General features: G+C 40.4%; 1 protein-coding gene across 10 annotated transcripts in view; it reads right to left on the bottom strand.

Moving 5' to 3' along the window:
- The window catches only part of LOC133389305 (glypican-5-like), a 699,994-nt gene that overhangs the window by 499,579 nt on the left and 183,471 nt on the right, over window positions 1–16,944 (bottom strand). For all 10 annotated transcript variants that reach the window (XM_061636699.1, XM_061636700.1, XM_061636697.1 and 7 more), the window contains exon 3: window positions 10,180–10,874. In XM_061636699.1, the coding sequence (XP_061492683.1) occupies window positions 10,180–10,874 (695 nt within the window). The remainder of the gene's footprint in view (window positions 1–10,179; window positions 10,875–16,944) is intronic.

Genomic DNA, 16,944 nt, shown 5'->3' on the forward strand with positions numbered 1-16,944 from the left:
ATGAGCGTCTAACAAATCAAATAAATAAATAAATAAAATGACTTTTCCCACATCCTTGGTCGGGAGTTACAGTCCAAGATGACTGACCTATTTTAACCTTGAGGGAGTATTCCTTACTAGTTAGTCTGCACCTCACCTGCCCGAAGGAGTTATATTGGATGAATTTGATTGAATTGGATTTTGGCTTAATATTTGTTATATTTTAATAAATATAACATTATACCATATCAGTGTCCCGAGCCTTCTTTGGTGTGGTGGCAAAGAGATATGAATGCCTGGGTGGAAAGGAAAACTTCAGGGGGGGAATGTTTTTCCCATTCCCCCCCCTGAAATGGTCCCCCCTCCGTTCTCCTTTTCTTCCCCTGGGTTTTCACATCTCTAGTTGAAACTACCAAATTTTATCTCTAAATCTATTTACAAAAAAGCATACTACACCAGTGCTCCTGCATCTGCAAGCTCCCTTGTCTTGAAGATTTTGACTTAAAAGTTTTTAGAATTAACATATAATAGAGATCAAAAGCTTCTCTGTGTTCTGTCATAATAGCCTAGAATCCAGGACCCAGATCAATCAAGAATACCTTCTGAATAATACCTTTCAGAGGTATTGAGCCGAATTTGGGGAGTTTGGATTAAGCCTGATGAGTTGTTAGGGATTTTTAGTTTTATTGTGATCTGAGTTATTTTTTTCTGTGTAAATTTTGAGTGCATAGTTTTTTCAAACTAGATACCATGGGAATCTCAGGTCTAGAGGCTAAACAAATGAGTACTTGATGCACAGAAGCCAAACTGACTCTAGTTTACAATTTACAGTGGTTTGTACACTCCACACAGGATCTGAGGTGAAACAGCATAGACTTAAAGTGTAAAGGCAAAGTGACTGAAAGAGACTGCATGCTAACTTGATTCAGGAGTAAACTTCTCTGAAATGGACTCTGCCGCTTGTACTCCTCCAGAACTTTCTGTTTTTACTTTTGCTTTTCACAGTTCAAAAACTTTACAACTGACTTTGTCCAATGCTGAAGAATGTTTATATATCCCCTGGGAACAGAGCAACTAGATTGCTGAGGTTGATGACATAATTATGTCAACCACAAAGAATTCTGGGATTACAGCTGTAAAGAAATTGGTCCGAAACCCCTTCTGAGAACATTCATTTGGATGAGTGGAAAAACTAATGACTCCATTAAAACAAAAGCAATGTCTTCTATATATAAACTTGCTTATGCAGGATTTAAGGAAGCAAGCAAACAATGCTGTTACTTGGAGTCAGTGTTTCGTGACCATCAGCAAGGCTGGAAAACTTGTCTCCAAGACTGTCAACACAAAAATGTTAACAGCAGTAAATTAACTACTTGAAAAACAAAAAGAAATGCCAAGGAATGATAACATAGCCATCTATAACTAGGGATATTCTGCTTTTGGAAAAAGTACATTGTTGGAAATTCCTGTAATGGGCCCCACCAGTACCACTTTCGTATGTCCATTCTGTTTCTATTTTGCTTACCTATATCGATCATATCTCTACTTATTTTAGCTGTCAATCCTTCATCTGTGAGGTAAATCATTATGATTATAGATTGGATTGAAGCAGTGAATTTGGCCTAGTTAATCAATAACTGAAACATGAACCACATCCATGAACCACGCTCTCAAACTTTCCTTGTCTGTCTGATCAAAAACTCTCTTACAAACCAATCAGGTGAGACAGCAACTTCCTTTCCTGCTGGACCCATAGCTGTTATGTTTCACTCTTGTGCTTATCCTTTTGAGGGCAGGCCACTATAATGCACTGAATGTGAAGCTGTCCTTGAATACTGTTTGAAGTAGTGTGGAACAGCACAGGAAGTTCTGGCCATTTCCAAAAGGTGGACCCCATATAGCCTTGAAGCCCTCCAGTCCTCTCTAGATGGCCCTTGGGAGTCTTCCCAGATGATGTCCCTCAAATGTCCGGTTCTTGCCCTCCTTGAGTGTTTTTGCCTGATTGGAATGTGACAACGCCTCTTGCTTGCCTGGATGGAGAGAGGTCTGTGGGATACATGTGTAGAAACCTCTGGTTTTCATGGGGCTGGAATGTAGCCTACTGCATCTGTTGCTCCACCCACTTTTGTGTCTGGCTCTGCCCACCATGGGCATATAGACCCTGGAATATTGCCCATGAGGGAATATGTCCTTGAGCTGAATCCCCCCTCTCTCTCACACACACACACACTGCTTAAAAGACAGTCTCTAAGATTATCGGATCTCTTCCTGTGCCAGCTTAAAGGAACCATTTCAATATCATCTCCTCTTAAGCTCCTACATAAACCTGAAATCAGACCCTGGTGGCTTGCTACACCATTTACTTTGGGTGTGTTGCTCCATGTTTGTAATGAATGCCTCTCTCCTTTTCCATGGAACTCCTTGTCTAAAGGGATCCAGGCTTCCTCCATTCCTCCATCTCATACTTTGCTTGTCTGTCCTCAAATCCCTCCTCTCCAAATAGCTGATTGTTCCATGCCCTTTATGGGACTGCAACTTGCTGTACAGTTGAAAGGCAGCTGGAAATATTTTGAGTAGCAGATGGTGTGTGTGTGTGTGTGTGTGTGTGTGTGTGTGTGAGAGAGAGAGAGAGAGAGAGAGAGAGAGAGAGAGAGAGAGAGAGATTCTTCTTTGAGATTTTGCATTCAAAACTTGCCTTGATTTGTGCTTAAATCAGCCAATAATGCAAATATAAAGCCTGCACTGGCAAGAACACACATTTGATTTTTCTTTTCTACATTCAGTTCCATATTAGCAACCTTTTTATACATGGTGCAGATTGCATAAGAAGCTCAAATGCACTTTATAGTGTGAAAACAATCTCAGAGTTAAGTTTTGTGCATTTGGTAAAAAGCATTATCCATTCCTGGACCTTTGGGAAAGGGCAAGATAACAAAAAAGAAAAATAATGGAACAAATGAAAAATATGGACTATGGTGAGTCTGCTACAGTATAAAATATGAAGGGGGAAAAAGTCTACCAGGCTTCCAAATCTTAATGTGATATCACAGAGGAAGAGATGGCAAGGGTCAACAAGTTAAGTCAACCTATCTGGCACCATAGAGCATGTAGGATTTCTTCCAGTATAAAACACAAATTAGATTCCAGCAGATGAAACAGAAAATAATGGCTGTGATTGCTGATGCTGCAGACTGTGAAGGACCTACATTAGCTGAAGTAGTTGGGTAAAAGCCAGCATCATTGAACAAATGGCATGGTATGCTATTGAGAAATGCATGGAGCCCAAGAGTGATTTAATATCTTAATGGCAACCTTTCACACATACCAAAGGCAAGAATTAAACCAATCTCCCATTGCTTAAATAGAAAAGATCACTAGAGTCTATTTCTGCAGTTCAACATAAAGCGTTCCCCCTTTTTTTCTTTTGTTTGCAAGTGTGGCGAACACTTCTGTTCAGTACAGTAAATGCTTTACTTAACCTTTTTCCCCAACAAAGTAAAAATAGCTAGCTTTCCATTATTCACTGCCAAGTTCTCAATTAGCAAAAAAAGAAATTCTTTATGTTAATGCATAGCCTTTGCATAGCTATTTCAAAAATGTTAACAGTTTCCTAAAAAGCGAGCACGGCTGTTAATGAAAGCTGCCTCAGGGTAAATGAAAACTACCAGCGGGGGTCTTTTATTTGAAAATGTTTTCCATAACTACCATGTTCACTGTTGAATAATACCAGGTGCACAGTTGGTTGCAGAAATGCATTTCATTGAAGAAAGGCACACATTCCTGGAGCAGAAATGTTGCTGAACAAGTATTAAACTACTTATTTAAATACTATTTTGAAAGGATTTTTTTTAAAAAAAACATTTGCAGACTAATGCTGATACTGAATAGAATTATGTGTTGTTGTTGTTGTTGTTGTTGTTATGTGCCTCCAAGTCGACTACGACTTATGGCGACCCTATGAATCAGTGACCTCCAAGAGCATCTGTCATGAACCACCCTGTTCAGATCTTGTAAGTTCAGGTCTGTGGCTTCCTTTATGGAATCAATCCATCTCTTGGTTGGCCTTCCTCTTTTTCTACTTCCTTCTGTTTTTCCAAGCATTATTATCTTTTCTAGTGAATCATGTCTTCTCATTATGTGTCCAAAGTATGATAACCTCAGTTTCATCATTTTAGCTTCTAGTGATAGTTCTGGTTTAATTTGTTCTAACACCCAATTATTTGTTGTTTTTGCAGTCAATGGTATCCGCAAAGCTCTTCTCCAACACCACATTTCAAATGAGTTGATTTTTCTCTTATCCGCTTTTTTCACTGTCCAGCTTTCACATCCATACATAGAGATCGGAAATACCATGGTCTGAATGATCCTGACTTTAGTGTTCAGTGATACATCTTTACATTTGAGGACCTTTTCTAGTTCTCTCACAGCTGCCCCCCCAGTCCTAGCCTTCTTCTGATTTCTTGACTATTGTCTCCATTTTGGTTAATGATTGTGCCAAGGTATTGATAATCCTTGACAAGTTCAATGTCCTCATTGTCCACTGTAAAGTTGCATAAATCTTCTGTTGTCATTACTTTAGTCTTTTTGACGTTCAGCTGTAGTCCTGCTTTTGTGCTTTCCTCTTTAACTGACATGAAAAAATTGCACAAACCAGAAACTGGCAGATTTATTCATCCCCTAGGTGAACTTAAACCAACTATTATATGCTGCGAGTACCAGCTTCCCCACCCCAGTTTCCAACAAATCACGAAGATTATAAATGTAGCTCTCAAATACTGCCAGCTAAAAGTTCTAAATAATTTGGTGACAGTGACAAACTTGTCAAGGCCAATTCTCACAGCCATGATGCAAGTGTAAACCAGTGGCATACTGAAAAGGCTTTAAGAATGTGGCAAGTTGGTTGGCTGGCTATATACAGCCACCTTCATTGGCTGAATTTAGCTTTTGGCTCATCAATGCAAAGCATGCTCAGTTAGAAATGGCTTTGTAAACTATTAATTCAGAGGGATTTATCCAGTCGTGCCCTTTGATCTCTCTGCACAGGAGTGGTCATGAGTGGGTACTGGTGAATGCATACAACCAAGTCTCCAGACCTGAATCAACACAGATACCATAAAAATTGAGTATAGTGCACTAAAAGTCCAAACCCAGGATCCACCAGGTTGAATGAGTTTGGATTCAGCAGACCTTGAGATTCCCCAGGTCAGCCCTCATCCTGGCTGAGCCAGATACATGCTGGTATAAATCCCTCACCACGGCCCAAAGTAAGCCCTCAAAAAGGGGCATTCTGAGGGCGTAACAGGGACAGAAGAAGACAATGAGAGGCTTACACCTATCCCAAACCCTGTTCAGCTTGGTCATGTAATCTAGGGCCCACTCACCTGCTGGCTCAGCTGAATGCAGTTTGGAATGGAGTAACTTATGCCGGTGTAAATTACAACGGCTTCCTATCATTAGGATTGCTCTGTTAATCAACCAGAAGTCTCTGGGAAGCCCACACAAGCAAGACACAAGGCCAATAGTCAACTGTCCCTGGAGCATATAGCCATCATGACTAATAGCCACTGATAGTGTCAGTTTGTTTAATCCCCTTTTATACCCATCTGTGTTAATGGTTATCATTGCACCTTGTGGAAGAAAATGCCATAGTTTACCCATGTTATTTTATCTGTCCTGAATCAAAGTTAACAGTTCACCCCTGATGCTAACTAGAAAAGTTTCTAATCTGTTTTGTAATAAATGTTAAAGAAGAATAGAAGCTCTAACTGCATGTTAGTGGGAAAAAGTAAGGAGGAAATTATCAAGATAATATATGTTTATGAAGTTTCTGAAAATTAACAATAATTAAATTTGCACAGCCAGCTGCAGTTGGAGTTGAAACTTTTAACAAAAATATTACATCTCATTCTATTTTTGTGTAGTGGCTGACGCTTCAGACTTAATCTGTAATCTTCAGCTTCAAATCCCAGGTTAGCCATGAAGATCACTGGACGACCTTAGCTAGTCACTATATCTCAGTTCAGCCTACCTCACAGGGTTGTTATGAGGATAAAAGGGGGACTACTGGTCCACCTAAATCAGTACCAGCTACACAGTTTGGCAGGGTTCCAGAAAGGAATTTCTCCCACCCTTACCTGGCAATGCCAGGAACTGAATCTGGGACCTTCTGCACGCAAAGCAGATGTTCTACCACTCAACTGCAGCTCCTTCAGATATAGAGAAGAGCCATGTATGCTGCCTTGAGTTCTTTGGAGGAAAGGTAAGATAATAAAGTGCTAAATAGGTACATACTGGTAATGTCTGCAGTCTACCCTCAATCTCAGCGTACAAAATATTGTTAAATTTGTATCTTTGTTCTTTCAGCTCTAAATATTTAAGAGTTTTAAAACTGTAGTAGAGTAGCCTCAAGGTAGCAACCATTTAAACAATGCAATTCCCCTTCTTCATTTTCTTTCTCTAAGATTTCCGGTCTCTTCCACACCCCAAAATAACAGAGTAATGGGAGTTCAGCAATGAAATCACCCATTCCAAAACCACGTGATTTATTTTTCTTTTCATTCTTCTAGATTAGCCTAATCCTTGTTTTGAGCCCAGTTGTCATGTTACTATATTGACAATAACACTGTACTTCATGTGAGCCCAGCCAGCTGCATCATTAGTCATTCATGTAATTTCTGGCCTAAATCATTAGTCATTTCTGTAATTTCTGGCCCTGACTTCAGTCTTTCAAAGAACACTTGTCACCTTGTGTGCCCATGCATTATTTATTGTGTAATCCTAGCAATATGGGTTTAAAAACGACAGCAGTAGCAGCATGGTGAAATAAACAGAATCTTCCACTAGAACAGTTTTATTCCTCACACAAAATTCTTTTATAGTCAAGAACTACAGTTAATTCTCTGAGTACTATTCTTGCTTCCTTGACACAACCCCAGAACAGAGTTGGTGAAATCTTGATAACCAGAAATAAAGACAATGTTTTGCCCCAAAACTTTGCACAAATGTATTTATTAATTTATTAAATTTATATCCCATCCTTCCTCCCAAAAGGAGCCCAGGGTGGCAAAAAAAAATACTAATAGCACTCTTAAACATCTTAAAAATAGAAAACTTTAAAAGATATTAAAACAAAACACAACACCTTCGTCTTCCTAGGATTCAGACTCAGTTTACTGGGCCTCATCCAGCCCACCATGGAGTCCAGGCACTGGTCCAAGGGCTTGCACAGCCTCTCCTGATTCAGATGTTAGAGAAATAGAGCTGGGTACCATCAGCATACTGATGACATCTTGCCCCAAATCTGCTGATGACCACCTCCAAGGGCTTCATATAAATGTTAAAGAGCATTGAGGACAAGATGGTATCCTGCTGCACCCCATAGCACAACTGCCAGGGGGCCAAAGACAATCACCCAATGCTATTTTCTGAAACTAACCCCAGAGATAGGATCAGAACCATCATAAAACAGTGCTTCCGATACCAATCTCACCTAGTCAGCTCAGAAGGATACCATGGTCAATGCTATCGAAAGCCGCTGAGAGATCAAGTAAGAATAACAGGGTCGCACTCCCCTTGTCCTCCCAATAAAGGTAATCCATCAGAAAGACCAAGGCTGATTCAGTCCCATAACCAGGCCTGAACCCAGATTGGAATGGGTCAAGATAATCTGTTTCATTCAAGACTACTTGCAATTGCTGCCCCACAATCCTCTCAATCAGCTTCCTTAAAAAGGGTATTTGCGACCGGGCAGTAGTTGTCACAAACCAATGGGTCCAGGATGGGCTTTTCAGGTGCAGTCAGATCACTTCCTCTTTCAGGGTGGCTGAGACTACTCTCTCCCACAAAGATACATTGACAGCCCCCTGGATCCATTCTGTCATACCCCCTCAGCAAGCTTTAATAAACCAAGAAGGTAAAGGGTCGAGAGGACACGTTGCTGCACATTGTCCATGTCATCAGACCTTATCAGCTGAAACTATCCCAAGAAATTGCAGCAGACGTGCCTATTTTGTTCATCATCTCAATTGCTTATAAACAACACAATTGAGAATCGCCTTGAATACCTAGTTGACGTGGCACACAAATGTCTTAAACAAACAAACAAAATAACTCATCCACTCAGTACGCCAATGGGATTTTCTGGAAGTGAAGGGGTTCATCCAGCAAAATTGTCCTGACTACTGATAGCACTTCCACTTGTGCAATGGGACTTTCCCCCATCTCCTCCCCCTGTGTAACACAAATTGGTTAAGAGGCTTTCTCCAACCCTCCAGAGCAGACCTGGGGGAAATCATGCGGGGAAAGGAGAGGGGATATTCCACTGCATAAGCAGAAGACCTTGTGCTACCAGGACTTTTTGGACACAATCCTTATATTTAAAGAAATGTAAAATAATTTACATTTTAACATACAATCTACTAGTAGTTGCTAGAAAGAAAGGCCATCTGTTATTCTTTGTCATTCTACATTATAGTAACACACTAGAACCAATATGGCCTTGAAAATTAAATAACCATGCTCTTAACATGCAGCTCATGGGTTAATATCTTACTGTTCTTGATGATATTTTACCATTAATGTTATTACTGACTTTTAGCTTTTTTTAAAAAAAAAAGTTTTATGTGCTCTTGATGGTCTCAAATGCTTTCATATTTCTTTTGTAAATGAAAAGTTGTATAAAAATCCTTTCAATATTTTTTTTAGTACACTGATGATATCCAGCTCTATTTCTCAGTAACATGTGAATTGAGAGAGGCTGTACAAGCCCTGGACCACCACTGGGCTGGATGAGGGCCAATAAACTGAGTCTAAATCCTAACAAGATGGAGGCACTGTGGGATGGTGGTTCCCGAGTTCAGATAATTGGTCATTTGCCTGCTTTGGATGGGGTTGTGTTTCCTCTGAAAGAGCAGATTCATAGTCTGGGGGTGCTCCTGGATGATCTTTGCCACTAGAGGCCCAGGTGACCTCAGTGGGTAGGAGTGCCTTTTACCAACTTTCGCTGATAAGACAGCTACGTCTGTTTCTGGACCGGAATAGCCTGACCACTGTTGTCCATGCACTGGTAATCTCTAGGCTGGATTACTGTAGTGCTCTCTATATGGGGCTGCTCTTGAGATTGGTCTGGAAGCTACAGCTGGTGCAAAATGTGGTGGCGTTACTGCTCACTGGGTCAGGGTATCACCGACATGCCACCCTGCTGCTGAAAGAACTGCACTGGCTGCCCATTAACTACAAGGTCAAGTTCAAGATTTTGGTTTTGCTGTACAAAACCCTATGCAGCTTGTGACCTGAAAGATCATCTTACCCCTTATATACTAAGTCAATCACTAAGCTCTGCAGGTGAGGGCCTCCTGCAGATACCAGCTTATCAGGAGGTCCATTCCGCACAACGTAGGAAGCGGACTTTAGTGGAGTGGCACCAACACTTTAGAATACCCTTCCCTTAAATATTAGACAGGTGCCATCTCTGCTATCTTTTTGGCGCCTATTGAAGATCTTCCTCTTTCAATAAGCCTTTTATGTAGAGACCTTATCCCAGTCTGCACCTATGCTGGAATTGCTTTTTAAGATGATTTATTTTAATATGTTTTAAAGTCTTTTGTTTTTAAGATGTTTTAAAGCGGTTTTACTGTTTTTGTTTGCCGCTTTGGGTTCCTTCTGGGAGGCAGGAAGGGATATAAATAAAATAAAATAAATATTGGCCTTCCTTGATTATCTCACTTGCTGTAGGGGTGTTCACATTTTACATTCAACAAGTGTACAATCTGTGTATACAGACATTTGAGCTATACACTTGCACAATTATTCACATATAATGTTCATCAAATGTACACTTTGTGTACCTATATACACACTGGTTGAGCTGTGCAAATCAACAAGTGTGCATTTTTTCACTCAAATACTTCTACCTGTGTAGAGACAGCTTGTACCTCTGTTCAGTGTAATGTGTGAACAAATCTTCTGTGGAACCATAATGGCTACTAGCATTGCGATTTATAGATATTACTCAGTCTTTTCATTACAGATTCCTCTTAGTGAGCTTTCTATTAATTGCCTAATATTGGTAGGCACCTGGGAAAGGGGAAAAGGCCCTGTTGAAAACTGCCAAAGTGGTAATAAACAACAATTAGAGGCGATACATTCACCATAGATTAAAAGTAGCAGCAACTGGACACAATTCAAGAGCACAATACTTACAGTAGCAGACAGGTGTGGTCCATTCAGCTGGGCATGCAAGATGGCATCATTGATTGAATTCCGGATACCCAAAAGTGCCCATTCTAGATCATGAGATCCAGTCATTTCATTAGTGAGATACTCCAAGGTATAAATATATTCCTTCCACTGAGCATCCAGTTCAGATATGCTGGCAAAACAACCCCTCATTACATTGAGACAATACCCTTCACAGGGCCTGATCAGCGTCAGGCCTTGGCAATGTGGGCAGTATTGCATCTTCACCAGTGCTCTGCTACATTCTTTTGTCAGAGTGGCGTGCTCAGTAGCATTCAGCACTTCAGTGCCGATACCCAGCGCCTGACTGAATATTCTGTTTGCCCAAAGGGCCTTTTCCAGCTTCGTAACTGCTTCTTTAGAACAGAGTCCAAATGGATTTATATCTTGCCGCGTTAGCCGCAGGCATTCCATATACTCCTCTGACAAACCTGTAATGCCTGGGTTTATTAGGCGGCTATAAACCAAAGGGAAGAGGCTGTCGAAGAACCGGAAAAAAATACTTTCCACTGTGGTCTGAGCACCCAAGAGGTAGAGAGAGATGTCTGTAAAGAGCTCCTTGACAGGCTCTGTTGCTTCCTTTGACATGGGTCTGTAGACAGTCTCAAACAGAGAAGTCGTGTGGTTCTCAGCAAAGCGAAGCAAGGACTCAAAGGCCGCTGCAGAAATAAGAGATATTAAAAAGGTGAAGAGAAAAGTCAATTCTTCCTCATCTTAGTTCAGCAACATGGATAAGAAAATTATACTCTTAGTATATTGCCACCCAGGTAGTTCACAAGTTTACCGGATATTTTATTTCTGCTCAAGAGATTATTGCACTTGAAGTGTGGAAGTTGAGGGAGGAATCCTGCTGATATCAATAGGTTTTCAGGGGTGGTTCAGATAAGCCCTGTTCATGTGTTACTCATGTGGAAGGCGTAAGCATGTGGTGCATGGCAGTGCTTTTATCCCTTCCCCAAAACCTTGTTTCTTCTTCAGCAATCACGTTTGTTGCGCGTAAGCTCAATCTGCAACCTCCACCTTGTGAATAAAGCCTCTGTGCAACTAGAACACCTGATTGTCTGTGGGTCCTTATCACATGGAGCTCAGGCATTGGGCCTTTTGAACACATAACAATGCAAAATATGTGGTTATTGAAAGAAGATGCAATGTTGGGGACAACGCTAAAAGCACAGCCCCACTCCACATGCTTATAACCTACATGTGAGTAACATAAGATCAGGCAGCAAAACTCTTGAATGTCTAGGTTAATTCTTGCAAAATGAATACTGGGTGCCTACCTTTAAAACTCATTACACATCAAGAAACATTACACATCAAGAAACAAGGCACTTATCTCAATGGTAGAGTACATGCTTCCCATGCTAACAGTTCCAGATTCAATCTCTGACATCTCCAGGTCAGGCTGGGAAAGGCTCCTATCTGAAACTGCCAGTCAATACATGCAAAATTGAGCTAGATGGACCAATCTATATGGAATTTAATTTAAGTGGAAATAATAATAATAATAAATCTGACTTGGAATAAGACAGCTTTCTATGGGTTGTATCCAACACAGTGCTAAGTCACAGTCCTGTCAGCACAAGGATTTCTACTTGAGCAATGAGACTTCCCCCCAACTCCCTCTGTGCCTCCTAAACCTGTTTTAGGGGTTCCCCAAATGCTCCAGAGCAGATTTAAGGAGGGTGGACGTGATGGGGTAAGTCCTGACACACAAGTGGAAATCCTTGTGCTGTGAATACATTAGGTGAATACCACCCTATGGTCCCCATCACTTTCTCTCGCTAGACACTTTCAGAACGGCCAGGGGCAAGATATTTCGGGAATAAAACTGCCACACATCTGACTGTTCAGAAGAGAGATTGACTTGCCTTGGAAAAAAGATCCACATGGGAAAAAAGTCATTTCTAAAATAGCACTCAGTCAGGTGTCTACACAGGTGTCTAGAGCAGCTAGATGTTCAAGTGGCAAAGTGGCTATATTCTTCTCCTTCACTACTTTGAACATTTTCTCAAGATACAGGCATGGTCAAAAGGCTGATGCTTGGCAATCCTGCTTCCACCCATGCAAATATATTCAGTACAGATAACAATATATATCTAAGTGATTACAGTGAAGTAACCTTGTAACATAGGCATCACACACATGCCTTTAAATCCCCTCTACACATAACAGCAATTAAGAGAGGGGACAAACAACATAATAGGGGAGAAAATGGATGAACAGAACCATGGCTGCCTTCTCTCCAGCTGCATCCTGGGATTTAAAGGTTTATGTACCCAGTAGTGTAGTGACAAATTCAGAAGTGCAGGGTCCCTTCATATTAGTCATAGCTATGCCCCCTCCACCCTTTTTTTGCTGCTGGGTTGAGAATGAGATTATTCTTAATGACTTCTCCTACAACAACAGGGGTCCCTAGGAGCCAATCACCATGAAAGGGGAGAGTGTTAGCTACTGAGTCTTCTCAGTGGCTGGCTCACCTCCTTTCACTCTGTATGGCTCTAATCAGCAGAAAATGACAGGGAAGCATCTTAGAAGACTCTTCTCAGTGGCTAACACACACCCCTTTCGTGCTAATTGGCTCATAGGATGGTGGAGACATAGGGAACCTGCTCCAAAAATAGTAAGGAATCTAAGTCCCCCTGGGGCCCCAGATGACTACACACTTGTATGTACCAAGATGATCAATTTGCAGTGTGGCAATGCTATACTGTTGACTAGAGTGATCACAAGTCAAGAATGTCACAGGATGTCAAATTGGTCATTTGAAGAAGACTTGATATTGTTACAATACTTCAACACAGTGTTAATCATTGGCACTCTCATAATCTTTATGAGACTATAATCATTTATAATACTGCATGGTACTGAAATCCAAGGAGCCCTAAAAAGAAAAAAAACAGATTAAAAAGGTTTCACTCCCACACAGAGGCTTGGCTTGCCAAGTTTCAACTTGAGACAGGATTTTATAACCAAGCTGTAAAATTCTGAAAATGGGGTTTACAATGGAAAGACTGATACTGTTATAACTGTAATATTGGTAACAACACCGCTCTGCTCCAATAAAACAGTATTTGCCAAGACATCTCTATTTAATTTTTTTTCAGTAAGTGAGATCCAAATAAATTTTATTTGACAGGAAAAAAGCAAGCTAATAATTTAAGCCAAATATGCCAATAATATAAAAATAAATTTCACCAAAGCCCAAGCACTCCATCATATATACATAACCCATTCATCTTCTCACTGTCACTTTGAAATAAACTTTATAGAAACATGGGTTTGTTTTTGAGAAAGATATCTGAAGAAAATATCACATTCTATATTGCTATTAATTCTGTGCATTCAAACAGTCAACATCAGGCATTCTTTTAATCAATAGGACTAAGATAAAAATGGAAATGGACTGCCTTCAAGTCAATTCTGACTTATGGCGCCCCTATGAATAGGGTTTTTATGGTAAGTGGTATTCAGAAGGGGTTTACCATTGCCTCCCACTGAGGCTGAGAGGCATTCACTGGCCCAAGGTCACCCAGTGAGCTTCATGGCTGTGTGGGGATTCAAACCCTGGTCTCCCAGGTCGTAGTCCAACACTCTAACCATTACACCACACTGGCTCTCAGGACTAAGATGAGGATTCTCAATAATCAGTCAGGAGCATCTTAATTGTGGAAAAATAGAAGGATACCTGTGTAAGGGATGTGAATGCAGGTGAATTACACACGCAGGTGAATTATTTTATGAATGTATGTGTGAAATGTCACAGAAAGACTTCCAGTGATATTTACCATGTCTCTGCAAAACTCAAGCATAGGCTTTTCAAGAGAAACAGTGAGCATATTGTGTATAGTAAAGAAATGTAAAGAAATCAAGTGATAAACTTATATGAACTTGCAAAAAGTGGATTGACAATCACTTTTATTTTCATTTATAATGGCGTCCAGAGCATTTCCTGCATTGTTTGCTATACCTTAAAGTGGGAGGCCTGTGAAACCATGAGAACTGCAGTAATATATCCCAATCTAGTGACAACAATCTATGAGTAGGGATGAGCTGTTGCATGCAGATTTTGCAGTATGTATGGTAAACTCACCACTTCTCTGAGCAAGGAGAAGTTTCATGAGCACTCAGCCAATTCTGTTCACCTTTATTACTTCAGCCCTTTCCAGGTGTTCACAATACAGCAAAGTTACCACAGGGGAGTAGGCATCAGGGACAAGCAAACTATGTCCACCTTCTTCCAGTCGCTTCCAGCTCATGAGAGGTGACAGAAAATGCTCCCTGCTTTACACTATCAGTGGAGGCTTTCCATGTATTTTGGAACCTTGATTTTCCAGGGTTCCAAAACATGCAGAAAACCACCCTAGACGGGGGGAAAGAGGCTCCCTTTTTTACACAATCACTTTCCATGAATTGGCAACAGACTGGGTAGAGAGAACATGCATGTCCCACTGCTCTCCCTCATATGGCAACTTTCCCACCTTACATTATTACATTGTTCTCATCATTAATTAATTTATATCCCACTTAATGCCAAAATAGACTTCTAAGCAGTTTACAAAGTATAAAAACCATTTGCACAATTGCATGTGTTAATAGCTCACCAGGGCCAGGATGTTTGTGTTTATCACCAACAATGTCTTGCTAATTATTTTGCTCTTAGGTCATCACAGTTTGTCCTTTCTGTATTTCATATCTCTCTGGCCTCATTGCCCTAAACCCACCCGCAATCGTGTGTATATATGCTTGAAAATTTAGGATTACATCTCATGCATCTGATGAAGTGGACTACTGCTGTCCATGACGTGTTAGTCTTTAACATGCACAAGACTCTTTGTTGGTTTTACTCAGGCTTGGTTTTCTTTGGCTCGTGGCCTTTTGTAATATTTGGGTTAACTTACATATATACAGTTTGAGCATAGGTGGAAATACACCAATAGACATCCAAAGTCAATCTACTCCTACATCAAATGTCCAAGGACAGACAGCTAGCACACCAAAATGCTGTTACCTGCTGTTACCTTACAGAGCCCAGACTCAGCTCTGTCTCTCTTAGGACACTTCCAGACTGTTGCTATTTTGGGGTAGAATTCAGTCATATACTGGTAAATTCAAGTTGTGCAGTTACAGTTGCTTTGGAGATCTTGTGCAACAAGCCCTCTTCCCCAAAACATGGGACTTTTTGCAATAAAACATGTGATGGGAAAATGCACTTAAAAGTGTGGAATAACACTTGTCTTGATACAATGTTGTCTAACTTGCCTGCAAACAAATCAGGATGAATGCTCAATAAACAGGTCATCTGGAAGAATCTTTGTGTCTTCCTTTCTCTTCCAGCTGTAATCTATTGTTCTTTTCACACATTGGACTGAGACCTAGATTATCCTTAGTGGTGGGAAAAAGGCATGTCTCTGTTCACGAGTTTCCTGGCTATTTAGCTAGTTCTCCCCAAGAAAAGAGATAGCCTGGTCTCTTTGCCAGGACCATTAAAAGGGGTCTCCAGCAGTACTTCTACTTCTATTAATTATATCCTGCAAAGTCTCTCAGGCTTACAACAATATTTGTTCATGGGTGCAAAGGAAACTGCCCAATGGGGCAAAGCTTATATAGAGCAGCAGTGAGGCTGTACCCTTAGAATTCATGCAAATAGCATAAATACTCCTGTCTGGACTATATAGGCATCTTTCTGAGAAGTATGGATGGATGGGGCAAGTGTATCTGTCTGTGTTTGGCTGCCTGTCTATGTGTACAGTGCTTTCTCTCTCTTTTTGCATTCTCTCATTGCTACATATAATCTCCATGAATATCTGTGACATCTTGATTGGTTCTAATAAAGATATTTTCCAGCTGAGGATTATTATCTCAGGATCTTTGTAGCTCTCTGTTTTTCGTTATATTTCCTTCCTCATATTTCATATTTTATGAGGCAAAAGTGAAAAGAGAATATCAACATGGAGAATTTTTAGCATTATTACTATGTCATCAGCAGAAATAGTTACTTTACTTTATACCTTTAAACTATAATTTGAGGAAACTGAAATGAAATCACAACACACTCTGGTAAAGACTAGATTTTCTCCTAAGCATGCATACATACTACAGTCAGCACCTCTTATTTGACTGGACTAAGAAAAATGAAAACAACCACTAACTCTAGCCCTAAAGGTATTTTGTTTTTCCATGGTTATAAGGCACCAGTCCAGGAGATGGTTTCAGACAACTTCCAACCCTCTAATTATGAATAATGGTGCTATGCACGGATGAATAAGTTATGTCACAAAAAGAGAGTTCCACTATGTTTTGTAAAAAGGAGGCAACTTGCCACCTTGTTTTAGAGTTTTATTAATGATACACTTTCAACATATCTCCCAGAACGCTTGATAAGCAATTTATCAATCCAACAATCAAGCTTGTTAGAAACGGAGGATGCCAGCTTTGGTTGACAAATGTAGAAACCTTTACAGCTATTTAAGAACTGCAAAACTGCATGTGAAAAGTGACTAAACTGCACATTTATTTTAAATGGAGGCCTCCAGATATACTTCCTGGACATTAATTAGGCAGACTATGCCCCAAGCCCTACCAAATATGCATATATTCCATCAAATGATAGTGGTGGCCTCTCTCTGTCACTCACAAGAGGTACTATCTTAGCCACAATGTTACATGATGTGGTGAACCAAGAGGTCTCTGGTTAAAATCTTGCCAATGCCATGACTAGGCAGTGAT

Source organism: Rhineura floridana, chromosome 7 (genome assembly GCF_030035675.1).
Source record: "Rhineura floridana isolate rRhiFlo1 chromosome 7, rRhiFlo1.hap2, whole genome shotgun sequence".
Classification (NCBI taxonomy): Eukaryota; Metazoa; Chordata; class Lepidosauria; order Squamata; family Rhineuridae; genus Rhineura; species Rhineura floridana.